Here is a 19,879-nt window from a genome sequence, read left to right on the forward strand (position 1 = left end):
GTCTGCAAAATAGTAGAAGTTTATCTTTCTATTATGGGCTCCAATTGACACGCTAAGGCAATAGGTTCAAAATATTTTTTGGTAACCTGAATCAATTTAATGGAATAATGCATAATCACAGATTCACAGTTACCTGAATAAATGATGAACCAATTCGTTCACTATAGTACAATCAATAGCCCTCAATTGCCTTTCTCTTATTTGACTTTGTGCTCGAAGATGAAGCTGGCCCCTTTCTTTTAGATGTTGCTGGTTCAATGGCTAGTGGAGCATTATTATTGTCAGAAGAAGATGGTCCATGAGAATGGCCACGATTATTGCCTGATGCCAAGTTCTGCTGGTGCACAGTAAAAGGAAATAGTTAGAGGCATGTCACTATTATTGTGAAGAAGAAAATATAAATCTAAAAACTGTTGACATGTGTAAACACCAGTTCCACAGTGCATGACTTAGCGTTGTGTCCAGTGCCTTTGCAACGTCCACATTGAATCTTAACTCCAACTCTGGAGGACTTAGTACTTGAGTTCACTCGTTCTGAAGGATCCATCCTCCTTTTTGTTTGCGGTCGACCTGGCATCTTCTTCACTCTAGGAGGTAGTGGTCTAGGATTTGGAGACACAGACCATGCAGACTCATGTTCTACTGGCTGTAGGACATGCTGGTAGGTTGCCTTATATTGGTCAATGGAGAAACATCCATTTACATAATTGTTAGGCTCATCTGACATTGTGAACAGGGCAGCACAAGCATGTCGACATGGGAGGCCTGACACTTGCCAATATCCGCAGGAGCATGTCTTCTGTTCTAGATCAACTGTGAACCTCCATTTTTTGTCCCTCACTTCAAAACCAGAAGCACCATTCCATAAGACATGACAATACTGAGTTGCATGCCTTATCTTATTTACCTTCCTGAGAATGTTGGGGCATATTCCCATCGTCCATCTCTCACTGTTGCTTCTATTTTTTTGAATTCTTCTCGTCACCATGATACATATATCCTCCAGCATGGTTATGATGGGTTTAAATCTTGCATCTATAATCCAGCTGTTGAATGATTCACTCACATTGTTATCAACTGACTCACAGTTGGACCCTTCCTTAAAGAATGCCCGACAGCCATGTACAGGATCTGTTTTTTGCAAATCATCCCATCCTTTAGGTGTTTTGGCAGCTAACTTGTTTTTGTAATAGTTGAACAACATCTCATTACTTGCCTTTGCAATCTTCCAAAATCTCTTTTGGTACTCCTGTAGCCTATGTTTTTTTCTCCAGTTTGCATAAATGTGGCGTGCACACATTCGATGCTCAGCCATTGGAAAAAAGTGATCAATTGCCTTCAACAAACCCTTTTGTTTGTCTGTCAGGAACACCCAACCTGCAGCACCATATGGAATTTTCAAATCTTTTTGACGGTGCCCAAGAAACCATTTCCATGAACTTAAATTCTCATACTCCACAACAGCCCATGCTATGGGATAAATTTGGTTATTTGCATCTCTTCCAATAGCTGACAAAAGCTCCCCTTTCATAGGACCCTTTAGAAAGCAACCATCAAGTCCTATCACCCTCCTGCAGCCATCTAAGAAACCCCTTCGACATGCATCTAGGCAAATATAAAGTCTATGAAAAACATGTTCATCTTCATCAGGATCAAGGGCAATGTGCACACTACTTCCAGGATTACTGCGCTTCAGTTCAAGAGCATAGTCAAACAACCTAGAATACTCACCACTCCGAGCATCCAGTACTTTCTTGATAACTTTGACTTTTGCTCTTTTCACCATTGTCAGAGAAACTTCCACACCCATGTCTTCTTGTATAGTCTCCTTCATTGCTCTAGCCTTCCATGCTGGGTTAGCCTTGATAGTACTCTCATATTTGTCACATATTCTAGCTGTAGATAATCTTTTGTTTTTCAAGACTGGGCAACATGCATGGTTGGGATTGTATGTCACAATCTGAAACCAATCAGATTTGGAGTTGTATGAAGCATGCACAAGCCAAGGACAACCTTTCCATGAGCAAACAGCCCTCAACCTCTTCTTGTCATTCTTAGGAAACTTAATATTTACCTTCATTTTCAGTGCATATCTTTCTATTGCATCCTTCAATTCCTTCTTGCTTCTAAAGCACATGTCTAGGGTAAATTGGGGTGTCTCTGCACGGCTATCAAATATAGGAAACCTACACTTCCTTCTCTTGGCATTAGTTTCACTGTCATCGTCATAACAGACATCTTCATCTGAGTCAAAATATGCAATGCCATCTCCAAAATCATTCACCGGAACAATCCCTGTTGGAAGATCCATTGAAGTTGGGGTGTCCAATGGTATGCCTTCTCTCTTCTTCCTTTTAGACATATATGCTTTGTAGTTTGTCCTTATCGCATTTGCTTCATCATCCTCATCAGATGTAAATCCTGTGACATCACATTCCGTATCTCCCTCGTCCTCATATTCATCTTCTGTACCATTCTGTGCATCTTCTGCAGTTTGGTCACCAAGCTGTGCATCTATAATTGTGCTTGCTGGATCTAAATTCAATACATTTTCATCTCTAAAAAGGTCAAACACAGCTTCATCTCCCACATCTACCAAATATGTTCCACTCATTGCAGCCATGTCCACATCAATAAATTCGGTGTAAATGTCGACAGCCCCAATAGATCCTACTGCATCAAGCATGTCAAGGCATGACTTATCATCTACAAGCAACCTCATTCCAGTATTCACAGCTACACCAAATGGCAACCAATACATCCTAACAGACCTTTTAAAGGTTGTGTGATCCAATAGATGGCCTTCAAGCTCTGGGATTGACAATTTATCCTTATCTATGTATGAAACTCCTTCATCCCCATTGCAATATTTCAAAGAGGATCCATCCAGAACAAATACCCCATTAAAATGAAACCTAACAGCCAGTACCTCTGAATCGCTCATCTTCTCTTAGCCCTACATGATGCATTGAAACATCAAATCCATCGAACGAGCAACATCCAAACTAAATCCACGAATTAAAATGGCATAGGCTACTGCAATCAGCTTACCTCCAGCAGGCGGTTCCTGCTCTCCCAGATCACGGTGGCGGTGGCGGCCTTCTCCCCTTGGCGGATCCGTCGACGGGGAGTAGCTCTAGGGTGACCGGTGACGAGCATAACGCCGGGAGGATGTAAGGCCGGTGCCGCCGGGGATGGAGGGCCGGTGCTGCGAGGATGGAGGGCCAGTGGGCGAGCAGCTTCTGACCATGGGCGAGCGGAGGCCCCTCCCTGCTTGCGGTGGCGGCGGCCCTCCCAACTTACGATGGCATCGGCGGCCTGAAGGGGAAAAGGAGTTACGACCGTGTGGTGGGATCGTTAGATGTTTTGACGGTCTTCTGCCGACGTTTGCTAGAAGGATATAACTGAATCCAAATTGGATAGTTGGAGGACTAAACTGGCCCAAACAAAAGTACAGGGACGAACTTGACCCTTTGCCAAGAGTTGAGGGACGATTTTGGCTATTTCGCCTTTTAGAATCTGCACAGGCGCTGCAAGCTCAGAGTTCATCTCGTGATGCGATCTTAAGATCTAGCATGCATTAGTAGTATCTTCCCTTATTCTTTTCTTCGATCTCGTCGTCTGTTGCGAATCTATATTTATCATCATCAGATGCAGATCAGATCCGTGCATTTGTTAGTACTACATTCGTATACACAGTCGCCTGAGCTGACAAAATTGCTCACCTGTCTTCAACCAACACGACACTACTCCTGAGTGAGCCTCAACTTCTGAACCTGACCAAGCCCGCAGCTGGAAACAAATAGTAGGTTATTAATAAATCAGCGAGATGTAACAGTAGCTCTAATCTAACACTGTCACAGTCTGCTCTAATCCAGCAAGAAACCATTTTTTTAGAATACAAAACATAATCTTTGATTTTTTTAAAAAAGAAAAGATAGAAAAAAGCAGGCAGGACAGTAGATGGATAGATAAGGACAGACATGGCGATCCAATCTGCTAGATCGCTGAATATTTTCCTGCCCGTCCTGAACTGTAAAACGAAGCAAGCAAGTCCACGTGGGCCACACGTGCGTGCGCCGAGGAAAGCAAGGCTAGCGAAAGGCCCAAAGAGGAGCCCAAGCCCCAAGGGTACTTTTCTGATTGTTTCTGATCTTTTCCTCAGGTAGCTGCCAAAGGGGTGCTTCGAGTTCGAGCTCGCAAGGATACTGTGGGGTGCACGTAGCTGCTTTTGTAAATGCACTCCACTGTCAAATCAATCTGGCTCCTCTATACAGTAGATTATAAATGTGGTATTGATGTCACTGCCACGTGGGGTCCCCACGATGTTCATCATCACCTAGCAGGCCATGTGAGTGACCAGGTTGGTCCTTGGAGCTCTCCAGACCGACCCGTCAGTTCATCGCCATGTCGCCCTGTCCTTTTCCTTTACAATGGTTTCTCTTCTAGATTTAGCACTGTTGCAACGATTACGGCTTACCATTTCAGTTCATTTTGGGCCTTGTTTACTTCCTTAAAAAATTTGCAAAATTTTTCACATTCCCCGTCACATCGAATCTTTAGACACATGCATGGAATATTAAATATAAACAAAAATAAAAACTAATTGCACAGTTTGGTCGAAATTGACGAGACGAATCTTTTAAGCCTAGTTAGTCCATGATTAGATAAAATTTATAGTGGTGTGTATCCAATTAACCCTTTATTCTTTGCCCCCCCCCCCTTTTTTTTAGGGTTAATTGGATACACACCACTATAAATTTTATGTTTTTGATTCACACTATTACAATTCGTCAAACCGGCCTGGTGCCATTGCAAATTTGCAGTTGTTTGAAAAACGTCATTATGTACGTGAGACGATGTTATGGACCCATTAACAGACTCCTGTATTTTCGTATTGCCACTTCTACCCTTCACTTCGTGGACTAAAGCAATGTTGCTCCTTTCCCAGCTGCTCCCCCGTACCCAGCTGCTGCTCCTCCCCCGTGTCCTGCCCCATCTACTTATTGATCGGAGATGGCATCCACACGTTCAGATAAAAAAAATGCATACATATATTTGATCGAAGAATGCACGCAATGAATAAATGAGGCCATAATTTACATGCTTATATCATACAAGCTTGACCAGATTCATTAAATCACAAACTAGATTCCAAGTTCAAATCCTAATAATTCCAAGTTCATAACCAGAGCACACAAATAGGTTCAGACCCTACCAATTCCAAGTTCAACCTCACAAACCACTACTCGAGATAATAAAAGACATCCAGTACTGGCCATACATAAGTTTAGGTCAGCCAAAATGCAAACAACACACTAGGTCATTGAGACCAACAAAAGTGTAGACAACATATGTCATCTACTCCACGCCGAGCCAACTCTCGAGGCTTCTCACCACTCTTGCTTCAGGAGCACTTGCAGCCTTCTTGAGCTTCTTCCTCAGAGGAGTCTTCTTCTTCTTCTTCACAGGACTCTTCTTCTTCTTCAGCGCTTGTTTGGTTGCACTTTTCTTCTGCTTCTTCTTTTTTGGCGTCTTGTTCGGTCCTTCATCTTCTTCCCTGGCCCTACAACAAATGGCTATAAGTTAATCATTCCTTGCCCATTTACATTCACAAGCAAATTATGAGTGAGAAATGTACCTTTTAAGTGATGCAATTGTAGCGGCCTCATCAACACCATCGTCATCTTCTGTTGGTTCAGCAAGTTTGCAAGTCTTCTCAAAGTGCCCAAAGCCTTTGCACCTTTTGCATTTCACTTTCTTCTTGTTTGCCCTTTCTTCCATACTCCCTCTGATCCTGACCACTCTAGGTCTGCCTGCTGCCCTCTTCTGCAAAGGTGGATGCAGTTTGTATCCTAGCTCTACCTCAGGCCAGTCAGCCCTATCAGGCATGGGTGGAACTCTATCTGCATATGCTGCTTTGAACTTGGCAACAGAGTAATATTCATGCACAAAATCCTTGATTTCCAAGCCTCTATTGGACAAGATCCAAGCAAGTGCATGTATACAGGGTTTTCCTGTGACCTGCCATTGCCTGCAACCACAACAATGATTGACTAGGTTCACTGTATGCCTTTTAGTATTGTTCCAATCATCAACCAAGGTAACCTCAGCAAAATCCTCATCACTTACTGCAACTTTGACAACCTTCAAGTGTTTGCTAATTAGGTTCAACTCCTTGATGACACTTGGCAAAATGTCTTCACCCATCTCTGTACCAACCTTTCTCCTAAGATACCTTTTCTCCATTATCATCTCCCTGAGCCCATCAACTAACTCATGTATGAGCATCCCTTTCATGTCTCTCACCTGACTGTTGAAGCTCTCTGACACATTATATTATTTGTCAGATAATCACATTTACTTTCCTCAGAGAACCCAGCCCTGTACCAGATTCGATTGTGGTGGTCTTGCAAGTACTTAATTGCTTCAGGAGCAAATCCATAGATCTTCTTCAAGTGCCACTTGAACAGCCCATGAGTGTAGCTTCTAGCTGCTGGATAGAGATGCTTTGAGAAAACTTCACCTGTGTAGTGCTTCATAAAGTTGGAATATAAATTCCTCATGCACTCTCTGTACTCAGCCTCAGGAAAGATTGCACTAACTGCTTTCTCCAAGCCCTTACATGCATCAGTACAAATCACTAGTCCTTTTGGGCTCCCAACAGCCCTTCTCAACTGATGCATAAACCACTTCCAGTTGTCCTCATTTTCACAGTCAAAAATACCATAAGCAATGTAATATAACCAGTTATGTACAAAAAAGGGTTGTTCCCACACAGTTTTATCCATCACGACAACAAGGACTTGGCAATGCATCTCTGGCTTATACATTTCAAACATGCTTTGGAACTGGACATCATCTACAAGCATTACATCCCCACACAGAGTCTTGTCAAAGAACCAAATTGTGCACTTCTGATTAGAACTCTAACTAACCTCACTCGACACCCTAGAAAGCAGCAAATCAAATGTAACCGTGTCCGGCTCCACAGCCCAGTTAACAACCCTTGCCTTACAGTAAGATTTTTTTCCTTCACTGTCTTTCATCATAAAGGCCTCAACTTTGATCTCTAACGAAAACATCCTAGCACAAAACAAAGGATAACAAGACAGTCATGACCGAATCGGAACACTAGAAAGAAAGCAAGAACAGTACCTTATTGATTTGAACCCTACTAGAAACTCTGCATGAGATTACAGGAAAGTTTACATGACTCAATGTAAAACTTCTAACAGAGTATGAGTTCTACTTCAAAACAGCATACCTGGAGTCGTCCTTGGACGAGCCGTCGGCGACCAAGCCACCGCCGACCTCAGGTGCCGCCGCCGTTGCGCCAACATGAGCCATCGCCGCCTACTGGACCGCCACGACAACCGTTCTGCCCTTCATGGACCGTCGCGGCAGCACCACTCCTTCGCCGGAGACCGCCGGCACCGACTGCCTCACCGTCGTACTGGGGTCGCGCCGCCGTCTAGGGTTACAGATTGGGAACGAAGTGAGGAACGAGTCGGGGAGGTAGACAGAAACTCGCGTTGCAGGAGGTTGCGACGGCGGCTTATCCTTTCGGGTTGGGGAACGAAGTGAAGGGCAAAATTGGTAATACAGAAATACAAGAGCCTGAAAGTGGGTCCACGACAGCATCTTGCGTACATAATGGCGTTTTTCAAACAACCGCGAAATTGCAATGGCACCAGGCCGGTTTGACGAATTGTAATGGTGTGAATCAAAAACATAAAATTTACAGTGGTGTGTATCCAATTAACCCAAGAATAAAATAGCGGCGTTATAGCTGCTGGACACACTTACCGGTAAGCTATTTTTTTTTCCGCTATCACAACTTTCATCGCTATTACACGCTATAGCGCCGCTAAGTTGCATTTGCTATAACAAATTTCACCGCTATTACGCGCTATAGCGCCGCTATAATAAATCTTCTCAGTTTAACCCTTAAAACTCCATCTTAGACTAGATTATCATTTATTATTTGCAACTAATTTGATATTTTCGACAATAAAACTTTCATGAACCATGCTGTAATGTCATATTAGTATTTATTAATATTACCTAGACTTATGAAAACATATTTTTATTCATCAAAATTCATATTTACCACGCTTTTTTTATCAATTACGCGTGTTTTTTTATGTATTTTCATAAAAACACTATCTATCATAGCGCCGCGCTATAGCTGTATAGCTGCTAGAAAAAAATTTGCCGTTATTTTCAATAGCCTGCTATTTTAAACTTTTGGGAGGGGAGAAAAGGGACGGACACTGGATCTAGCCAGATAGATGCCTCGTAAATGGCATCTGATCTCAGCTGCTTCCTGCCGATGAGTGAGTTGTTAATAACCTTATTGGCTTCTTCGGCGACAGCGTTGTTGAGAGTTTAATAGGATTGTGCCCAGATGGAGATGGAATCCAGGCATGGGATCCAGCAGGCGTGTCGCGCCGCACCGAGGCATATACAATATACTGCCTGCCATGTGGGTCCACGTCAGCGTTCATGGGGCAAGCATGATGATCTCTCCTATTCCTGTATGATAATGAGCTGTGAAGTGAACTTGGATTGTAAGATTAAAAAGAAAACTTGGATTGCATGCTCCCCCTACCAGGGGGCCCCTAGCTAGCTAGTACAGACGTACAGTTCATGGATGCCAATAATGCAATGCAGTACATGCTCAGTATTGCTTATCTGGACCATTCAAATGTGCTATGAGATTCGTGCTGCTGCACTTCTCTCAACTGTGTTCACACTTCTCCCCACTGTTTCACCAATCTCGATGCATATTCAACGGTATAGATAAGCAATGCCCAGCATGTAGACTAAAAAAACTGCCTTGGATGGATGCCGTTGCTTTCACCGTACCCCTACGGCCTCTGAGTCATTATGTATTAAGGTGATCATCTGCATGAGGTAGACACGTGCAAGGCAAAGCAAACAATAATGGAGGAATATAATTTTAACAAAGCCATCGTATAAGTATCTGGATTATTTCGTTTGTGACGAGTATTGGATGCAAGCACCTCCAGAATCGTGTGCCGCCGTGTGGTTGCTATGGCTGCCTGTGCGTTTTCACTCCACTCGTACCACCATGCATGCCATGCTAGCACGGCCTGGTCGGCTGGTCCTCTCTTGTTTTGTGACCATTCGGCCGTCATTTATAGTGATCACGTAGCTGTACTTGGTGCCAATATAATAAGGTTTTGTTTTGCACAACTCAACTTCACTAATAAAGTTGTTTTTTTAGAAAATAGCTTCATAAGCAACTTCCTAAATGAAGCTAAGTTATTTTGGAAAAAGTGTTCGGTAAAATAGCTTCATCAACTACTTCTTACACAGATGGGAGAAAGAAATGAGCGAGAGAGTTGCAATAAGCTACTTTTTCAGCTTCATCTCACTCATGTTTTTATGAGAGGAGAAGAAAAACAGCTTCACCCATAAAACTGTTTTAGAAACAAGTGTTTGGCAAAAAACAACAGCTTATAAAGCTGTTGTGAGCTGTACCAAACATGCCCTAAGTCTTTGCTTTAACATAAATATTGTGATGGTCGATGCAAGCATAATCTTCGAAATATCTTTTTCTGGTTCTCTTTGTTCAGTCGTGACATGGAGAAATTTTGTTTTGTGTATGTACCATTTCCACGACAAGTACAACAATTTTCCTAATCCTTTAAAAAAATAATAGGCGGAGGCGCGGAGCAGCATGATAGTAGGTACTCCCTCCGTTCCAAATTATAAGTCATTCCAAGAATCTTGGAAAGTCAAACCATTTTCAAGTTTGACCAAAAATATAGAGAGAAATATAAAGATTTATGTCATAAAATAGGTACACTATGAAAATATAACTAACAAAGAATCTAATGATACTTGGTTGGTACCAAAAATATTATTATTTTGCTATATAAATTTGGTCAAACTTGAAAAAATTTGACTCTCTAAAATTCTTGGAATGATTTATAATTTGGGACGGAGGGAGTATATACTAGTCAGTTAGTATATTGCATCGTTACAGACGTGCTTACATGCCGTTTTCATGTCCTGTGTGGTGGTCCGATCGCAGTTCAAAATACAGGTCATGTACTCGTGCCGCCCATCGTCACACTAAGAGGAACGACACGACCTAAAGATTTCAGTGTCATGTTGTGCTTTAGTCATACTCCCTCCATTATTCAGAATTAAGTATAATCTATTTTAACTTCTCTAGATACATATATTTTATTATATATATATATATATATATATATATATATATATATATATATATATATATATATATATATATATAGACATAATTTATACCTAAGTTGTATAGTAAATTAATTTATACAACTAGCTAGAAAAGCCAAAACGAGTCATAATTTGGAAAAGGGGGGGGGGGTAATCTTTAAAAACTGAAACCGCGTCGCGGTCTTTGCAAAATAGCCCTCCACGTCATCTATCTCTTGATATCCGTCGGATCTCCCGATAGAGAGTCGAAAGCCGTCGGATTGGCTCATGGCGACGCTTCTGTCTAGATCCTTCGAGAAAATTTCAATCGCAAATCTTTCCAACACAGTCCTTTTTCTAATTTGTTTCCAGTCCTCTTCCCCGTACCTCTGATGCCCCTGCTGGCCGCCGCCCTCCGAACGCACACCACCACCCAGTCCGCGGCAACGGCATCGCCCGCGCCGAGGAGGCCATCAGCTCCTCCTCTTCCTCGAGGGCCCCACCTACACACCTAGCAGGGCGCTTTTCTCTTCCTCGACGCGGACACGACGGACAACGTCTCGGACCTGTCCCTCGGCCAGTTGGCCTCCGCCTCCACATCTCCGTTGGCGCCTCCTGCTTCCCCTACAGGCATCTGCGCCTTGCTCTCCTCGGCCCTCCATGTACCGTGCATCGCTAAGGAGCTCCCATCCCTACCGCCGCCGGTGCGAGTGCCGCCAGCGCAGACCACGCTGGGTCATTCCCAGGCCATCACCAAAGATGAAAGACCTCGCGTCCTCTCCTACCCACCAGGCCACCAGTGCCATCAGGCTTCAAATTTTACAACAGCACCAAGCTGATGGAGAATGACAATGTAAGGCTCCACACCTCAATTCATGTGTAATTAAGAATGCAATAGATACTCCGTATTATTAACACTGCTCATATAAGTATTGCTTCTAAAAATCAGTTCAATCTTATCCGCTGTATATATAAATGATAAAATCATAGTAGTGCTCAGTTTGTGCTAATTCTATAGGATATATGCTTGATTACAAATTTATAACATGATTGCAGGCAAAGCTACTGATCCGCTCAATTGGAGTTCCTCAACAAGGAAGGAAAGCAACTTGAGCTATCAGCATTGTCAAAGATTTTCCTCTGTACGCTTGTGCAACTGAAAAGGTAGGTCTGGATACAAGGTTGTTTCAGCAATAGATATGGCTTTTCATTTCTTTAGCAGTTGGAAAAATATAGGTCTGGGTACTTGCATATTGGTCATGATTTCCCAGTTTTAAAATTACTAATTTACTTAAGATTGACCTGTTCCATGATGATATGAAATAGTTGTGAGATACCTGTAAGCTTAACTTCAGAACGAATATTTGATTGTCCTATTTGGTCACATATGAGCAATTTGGTATACAATACAACTGCTTTCTTGCTTACAGACGACACAACCAATCTTTGAGATAATGCACAACTAACCCAAATTGCCCGATAGTAAGATACAAAATATAATGACAATTGGAAAAATGTGTCTGACAAAATTAGCTCTAATAGATAATTTTAGTTTTAGTTTTCTATTCATCATTTAAAGGATAAATTTTTGTATTAACACAAGTGAGCTGCATGTTGCAGCTACGAGATACCCGCCGGTTTAATTTGAAAACAGCAAACGTTGGATTATAGTGTAGATGAAGCAATATCATGGTGACATATAGGCATTTGAAACACAAACTTATATTTATCTGCCAGAGACAAACCTTACTTGTCAGTAGAATTACATTCTTTCTTATACATCCTAATCAAACTTATAGTTTGTAAAAGTTGTTATTTGAATTTACAATATGCATTTCTTCTATTTTTGCTTCATACATATTTTTTATTTTACCTTCAGGTCAAATAGCTTGACAAACAAGAGGTAATATAACTCCTTTGGTTCCTTCTGAAGACTTTATAGGGCAACAAGGAACTTAGAATGAAGTCGCTTCCATGTTAAGAAACAGATAGATCTGCTGACCAATTATCGACCACCAGGGATATTCTCATTTAAGTTTTGCAGTCTCTCCGTTTGGACTCTACCACTGAAAATAAAAAGGTTGCCAGGTGTTAATTTCACAGTTACATGTTCTTCTAAAACCTGTGTCCAGGTATTTGAATTCAGAGTTTTAAGAAAGAGCAGATTGCAATGAACATTTTAGCTCCTTATTAAATGGCAAACTGAGGCCACCCCATGTTGCTATCCCATTTGAGGAAGTTAGTAGCAATCCAACAATTTCTGGAAGCAGCGACTGCGATGCTCACTTTCTTTTACCATTCATATAGATTAATCAATTAATGCTAAACATAGATATACATCACATTTACCCATAACTGCATATTTTTCTGTTAATGTTTCTTCATTATGCAAACAATACACACCATGCTAAAGTATTTCTGGCAGTGTACCCAATAGGTTTCACTGCTAAAGTTATTACATATTAACTGACAAATGTACTAATGAATCTGTTAAGTAGTGCTTCCCCTCCCTGCCATCCTTTTGTTTCAAGTATCTGGCAGGGAGGGGAAGCACTACTTAACAGTCAAGAGATGGCAGGGAGGAGAAGCACTACTTAACAGAAGGTGAGCAGCCGAGAGATAGTGGACGGTTGGCATGTTTGATCGTTTCCTCTGCAGCAGAGTGGTCGACACTCAAGCAGTCCAAGGAAGTGGATGTTCAGTCGAAACCCAGGAAAATTTGGACACCACCTTTGGTGAATACCGTTAACATCAACTGCGATGGAGCCTTCTCTTCAAGCACGTGATCAGGTGGATGGGGGTTTGCTAAGAAGTAATTTCATTTCGTATAGTGTAGCTCATAGCCGGCATTCTTGTAATATGGCTGCTGATGGCCTTGCTCCCCTTTGGGCGAGTTTGAGTCTGGGTACTGATCCGACCTTCAAGGCGCTATGGCACCCTAAACAATCATTTTACAAATACCCCTACATATATAGATAGCATGACATAAGCTATTACAACAATTTATGATTGCTCCACAAATTCTCAATTTTTGTACCATTCAGCTTTAGTGTATTTTCAACTATGACAGAACTTTATATATGCATGTGTACCATATATCTTATGTACATAACATCCAGAATTATGACTATTCATATCTGGAGGGCCATTTGGCGCGGCAACGCCGCGCAATGTTCTAGTCTATACCTAAGCATGCATGTAACTATAGATCATGCTATATGGCCCACTCTCAAAAGGCACATTACATGTAATCCCACTCCACTCGTACTATATGATATGGGAGGCAAATAAAGTGAGGATGCTAAGCTATATTCCCAATCGATCCTGCACTGGCTTTTTTTTTACGTGATTCACCGTACCCATCGCCATCCAACACAACAACTTTTTGCTAGCCTTGCTCGAAATCGCGCCGCTGCTGCCGCCGGCGAAGATCGAATGAACGCTCGATATGGATGGAGTGTATCGGCACTTTATTGGAGGTGAGTGTGTTGCCATTTCGGTCCTACACAAACACAAGACAGATAGAGAGTATAGCTAGACAGAGACAGGCGAGAAGAATCTGTCTCTGTACGTACCCTGCAACTGCAAGAGGGTATAGTATAGATGCAGGACAGGTGCTTATATTATTCCAGCAAAAGGGCCAACGCCATGGCTGGCTCCGGCTCCCCTCGGTTCCACAGCGACTTTTGATGACGCCTTTCCTCACATTCTCATTCTGATGGCTCCGGCGACGCTGCTCTGTGGGCGGCGGCGGCTGCTCGACGTGAATCCTGGCCGGAACGGAGTGGTGTTGTGTTGCTCTCTCCTGAGGCCCTATTTCCTCTGACCAGGAACGGTCACCTCAAACAATTCCCAGCTGAGCATGTTCGCTGCTCCGTAAGTTATAACTGAAATTACTGTTGACTAATTTATTGTGACAGAAAAACTCTGTTGGTTGGCAGAAAAATACGGCTTTGATTAGTGAAAATAATTCCTGGGCTCAATCCACCTTAGGCATCGTTCGTTTAGGCCGAATTGGTATGTTTTCGGGCCCATTCCTGGCGGATTGTGGTGGCCTGGTTTCAATCTAGATATTCATAAAAATATGTATTCGTTTCGGCCCGACGTGAAATCAAAACTAGGCTGGAACAAAAACTAACTTCACTTTTCACTGTGTCTGTGGCCCGAAATAGAACCGGACCTCCTACAATCTGAATTGGCTTTTTGACTGGAATGAGTGACAAATATGGATCCACTCATTGCTGGGCTGAAAAAAAATCAGCCTCGGAATTCAATTCTGAGCAAACGAATGAGGGCGGCTGCGTTCGGCCATGATTTTGGCCTGAGAACTTTTCTAGCTTATCTAAACTATGTAAATTAATGAAGCAAATTCATCTGAAATCATTCTAGAGACCTAAACCGGATCAACCGAACGAGCCTGAACAAGCCCTTTTCCTTCCTTCGTGGTTGGGCCTAAATTTTGTCCTAGCATCCAATCTGGGCCCCCAGAAGAAGGGTCTTGGTTCGCGGGCCGTAATCCCAGACGGCCCACTCCAGACCTCATATAGCGACGATCCCGGAGCCCATCACAGCAGCACAGAACAGTTCGGACCGAAAGCCCACGAGGCCCACTCGACCACCCACGGCCCGTTTCGCTTCCGCCTTATCCCTCGGACCCCGCTGTCGGATTAGAACAACAGAATGGAGGCCGGCCTGCGCGCGCTTGGCCACCGCTACTGCGGCGGCGGCGGCTGCGGAATCAGCCTCGGTGGGTTCGCCGCCGCGCGTGCCATCCGGCTCCGGCGCCAACGCCAGCGTCGCGCGGCCGCCTTCTGCTCCCGTGAGTGGCGAGGAGATTGTCTTCCCCTCCAGTTGCAGTGTGTCTGTGTCTCTGACATCTCCCGCGCTTGCAAACGTTTGTGCAGTTGCTACTGTTGGTGGAGATGGGAATGGCGCCGCGGGTGGTGGCCCCGTGAGGAGCGGCGTCGAGGTGGCGCGCGCCAGGAGGATGCTCCATGTCGTGCTCGTCTCGCCGCTGGTAAGTGGTAACTGCTGTCTTCTTATTTTGAAGGTTTCAGCTCTCATTCCTGTGGCCGACTGCTATTCGATTGAGATAAAAAAAAAGGTCCGTCTGCCATTTTAAGCTCGAATTCTACAGTCACTGGTTGAACAAGAGTTCGGATTGGTGCATTGCGCCTTGTGATCTTGTCTGTTCACGTGATGCCTAAATCTGATACATTCAATTCAATAATTGGGAAGAGAATAGCTCTAACCCTTATACGATGTGTTCGGATTAGAGACAGAGGATGTCTAGTCTAATCTGTTTTTACAGATACAGAATGGCCCTCTACTTTAGCTGAGTCGTACACCACATGACACATGAACAATATCATCTACATGTTTAAATGGATGGAAGGGCAATGCTTCTAGTACACCATATCCTAACCCTGCTGCTGTTTTGCTCGGTGGACAATAAGAGGGTAAACTTGTAACTCTTTGCTGTGGTACTAGTGTAGTTGCTTATTTATGGATGGCTCTACTTTGATTATGGCATGCCATACTAGTGTTGCAAACTAGTAACTAGTTGCAATGTAACACTATTGAGTTGATCATTTGACTTGCTTTGTTGTTGTCGCTGAATTATGGATGACTGTACTTTACAGATACCAGGAAATACAGGGTCCATTGCAAGGACATGTGCTGCATCTGCAGTTGGCCTGCATCTTGTCGGGGTAAGGTTAGTCTCTAGATTATTTGTTGTGTTATTTAGTAGAAGGTTCTTGATGTTGCATCACCTTTCTTACCCCATATTGTCAACCTTCTACAGTCTTATGTTGTTACTGAAATGTGCTTGATGTTTTTTCCCCCCTCCAGCCATTAGGTTATAAGGTAGACGACACAAAATTGAAGCGTGCGGGATTGGATTATTGGCCGTATCCTTTGGTTGGATGTTATATTTTATCAGTTATATATTGGCTCCCACTCAAAATTTAAGTCAATTAGGTCATCGACATGGTCTAAAACATAACAGTTTGATGATGAATAGATATAAAAATATGTTATTTGAGGCCTTGTTTAGTTCCGAAAAGTTTTTGGATTTAGCTATCGTAGCATTTTCGTTTTATTTGGCAATTACTGTCCAATCATGGACTAATTAGGCTTAAAAGATTTGTCTCGCGATTTACAGGCAAACTGTGCAATTAGTTTTTGTTTTCGTCTACATTCTGAAATATAAAGAGTTAAGTATTATAGAAGTATTTTTCATGATAAATGTAGTAACATCAACATTCTGTTTTCAGTCTACATGATAATCTATGTATGATCTCTAACATAATAAATCTTGCCGGCAGTGAGCATACAAGCAACTTGTCTACTCAAATGTCAGTGTTCTTCCTTAATCATCACTGCTTTTAAGATACGTTGTTGTCAAGATTCATGACTCTTGGGACCACTTCTTCGATTATTTCATGAAGCAGGTGATGAACTCTCTGTTCTCCTGTATATTTAACTACCGATTACTTTTCAGCATCATCATGTTGTTTTGACCCCATTAGGAGGGAGATAAAAGGCTGTTGGCATTCACCAAAAGAGGCACACAAATCCATTCAGTAAGTAACCGCTGCTTGTTCAAGTAGGATTGTAGTATATCCATACCTGCACTGCAATGAAAACTGTTGCAGTGCGTATAAGATCTCAACTAATTTGCAAATCTGATTAATTTATTATGGAAATGGTCCGTGTTGATGGAGATTTACAGTGGAACACATTGACTTGATTGTGCTCTTTCTATAGACCTATACTCAATTTGCAACTCCGATTGTTTGACATTCGCTTGATTAATGTATTTCATGTTCTGATCAGGATTTCTCCTACAGGCCAGGGGACTGGCTAGTCTTTGGTTCTGAAACAAAAGGATTGCCTCAACAAGCCCTTGAGGATTGCTGTAGAGAAGGCCTAGGTGGTGGAACCCTCCGAATTCCCATGGTGGAAACCTACGTCCGGTGCCTGAACCTCTCCGTCAGCGTTGGAATCGCACTGTATGAGGCAGCTAGACAGCTGAACTACGAACAGCTTCAGTATCAGCCTGAGCTTCCGGAGGAAGCACAGGGGCTATTCCCAGCAGAGGACATTTATGCATGAAAACTTCTGCCTGAGAACAATTCATATGTAGAAAGACTACAGCCACCGAATTGATCACCTCACCTTTTTTTTTTGTACTGTTGGCCGTGACACATGAGCATATGATTGAGCTGGAGGACCACACACGATTCTGTTGCGAATTCAATTCCAAGCTGTCGAGGTGGTGTTCACATGCTCATTCAAAATGTGTACCAGATTTGCATGAAAGAATCGTTTTAGTACTATAGTTTTGCAGTCAGAAGGTGATTAGAGTATGCTAAGATGGGGTCTCTTTCTGACTTTTTTGTGTACTAGTACTGGTTACTGAACCATAAGCTTTGTTAATTGCAATTAGATGCTTGCCTCTGTGTCAATGTGGTGAGGGAAAGGTTGGTGTCGAAACTTTACTGCCATTCAAAACATTGTCTCTGGTCACGCACGCAGCTCACAGGTCAAATAGTGCCCTATCTGTAGCTGTCCCGACCAGTGAAATTATTGGGCCATCAGCTGCGCTGGAGGTTTATAAATGATAGCTCATCAGCAGCAACTCCTCGTTGTCCTATGTGAACACTGAACAGCATGGCACATTGGTGTTTCTGAAACACTCACATTGGTGTTTCTGAAACACTCGAATGTGTTCGGGATTGAACCCGTGAACGGCATGCATCAGAAAACAGCATTTTTATTCTCGAGTTGGACTGGCACTGTTCGGCTGTACAGTTCATGACACAACTAAATATATCAGCCTATTTATAACGCAGCAGGATTATTAAAATGTACTGGAGGGGGGCAACCCCGCGAACAAATAAAACTAGGATAATATCCCGTGCGTTGCTACGAGAATTTCAGATAGTTTAAAAAAAATTATACTATATATATTTATAGTTATATGAATGAAATTATTTTAAATTAATTTTGTTGAATAGTTTGACACATCGATATGAACAACTAAATGTATGTTAGTAGATGAAGAGATGACTTATCATAATTGCACATGCTAGTTGGCTATAATTGCAAGTTTTAGTGGATTGTTGGTGTGGATAGCTTGCATGTTAAGAGAAATTTCTAGTGGAGTTTAGCTTTATAAGAGTATAAAATATATATGAAACTTGCAGCCCTATAGGAATCTAAAACACATCAACCCTAGTTTTATAGCCTTTGGATGAAACAAGAAAAAATATAGAAATTCAAAAGGCTGAGATAGAGATTAAAATTGTCATGAGGTACAACATCATGTTAGCCTTCAAGATTCCTATATATTTATACTCCCTCCATGCTAAAATGGATGTAATTCTAGAGCAGCGTTGAGTCAAACTATTATGACTTAATTTATATAAAAGGATATTCATGCTTATCATTGGCTCCGTTCACTTCCCTCATAATAAATTAGCGAACAATACTTTCAGCCATGATTTTTCACACAAGCGAATAGACCAATAAGTTTTATTAGACTTGTCATAAAATGTATTTTAAAATTTCCCTATTAAGAGTCCTGAATATGAATACTATTTTCTATAAATCTAGGCCTTGTTTAGTTTTAAAAATTTTTGCAAAATGGACATTGTAGCGCTTTTGTTTGTATTTGATAAATATTGTCCAATCATGAACTAACTAGGCTCAAAAGATTCGTCTCGCAAATTCAGTTAAAGTGTGCAATTAGTTTTTTCTTTTATCTATATTTAATGCTCCATACATATGCCGCAAGATTCGACGTGACGGGGAATTTGAAAAATTTTGCAAAATTTTTTAGGAACTAAACAAGGCCCTAGTTAAACTTCATTTAATTGACTTTGACTAAATCTGAAACTGCATCATTTCTAGGATGGAGGTAGTGCATCCAAAGTAATTAATCCAAATCAATTCTAGATGTTGCAATCTCTTATTGCAAAGTGGTATATCTATGGGAATGAATACACCGAGGTTCTAAGGGCACCCCCAACAATAGAGTCAACTTACTAACTCATATAATTTTTTTTAAAAAAGATAAAAGTATAGTAACCTGCATGCTTGTATAGAAAAATATATAAGCATAGACATAAATCGTAGAAAAGTGTATGAGCTTAGTTCTCTATTGAAACCTATCATTCTCGGTTATTAAATAAAATGTTTTTGCCTCCTTTGAAACGCAGGATTCTCAAATCATTAGAACTAGAAAAATACCCCACGCGTTGCTGCGGGAATGTGATGGATTATGTGGCATGATAATGTAGACAAACAAAATACTTATGTGTCTTGCTGACGGCAGCATTACAATTGTATGGCTAGTGGATTTTATTTGTGAATGATATAGTGACTTTATATTGCTTAGTTGGACAGTTTGCATGTTGAGAGAAATATAGTGACTTTGCTAACATGGACATTACAATTGTATGAGCTAGTGGATTGTTAATTGTGTGATAGTAGGTTGCTTAGTTGGATAGCTTGTATGTTGAGAGAAATAGGTAGTGAGGTTTAGCTTTATAGGAGTATAAGATAGGAGAAACACAGGATTAGAGTTGCACGAAACTTGCAATCCTACTTGAATCTGTAATGGAGAAAAATTTCTATGATGCCTTTGGATGAAACGTAG

The 19,879-nt window shown here is 41.8% G+C and overlaps 1 protein-coding gene and 1 long non-coding RNA gene across 2 annotated transcripts; both read left to right on the plus strand.

Moving 5' to 3' along the window:
• On the plus strand, positions 10,597-12,921 carry LOC110437153. Its single transcript, XR_002455292.1, has 3 exons — positions 10,597-11,065; positions 11,269-11,376; positions 12,092-12,921. It is a non-coding gene; the product is annotated as an uncharacterized LOC110437153 (long non-coding RNA).
• LOC8055182 (putative tRNA (cytidine(34)-2'-O)-methyltransferase) lies at positions 14,893-17,684 on the plus strand. Its single transcript, XM_002444733.2, has 7 exons — positions 14,893-15,031; positions 15,117-15,229; positions 15,855-15,923; positions 16,066-16,124; positions 16,607-16,667; positions 16,746-16,799; positions 17,053-17,684. Exons 1-7 carry the CDS (start codon positions 14,893-14,895, stop codon positions 17,329-17,331), a joined length of 774 nt encoding a protein of 257 aa, XP_002444778.1. The 3' UTR covers positions 17,332-17,684.

Source organism: Sorghum bicolor, chromosome 7 (assembly GCF_000003195.3).
Source record: "Sorghum bicolor cultivar BTx623 chromosome 7, Sorghum_bicolor_NCBIv3, whole genome shotgun sequence".
Classification (NCBI taxonomy): domain Eukaryota; kingdom Viridiplantae; phylum Streptophyta; class Magnoliopsida; order Poales; family Poaceae; genus Sorghum; species Sorghum bicolor.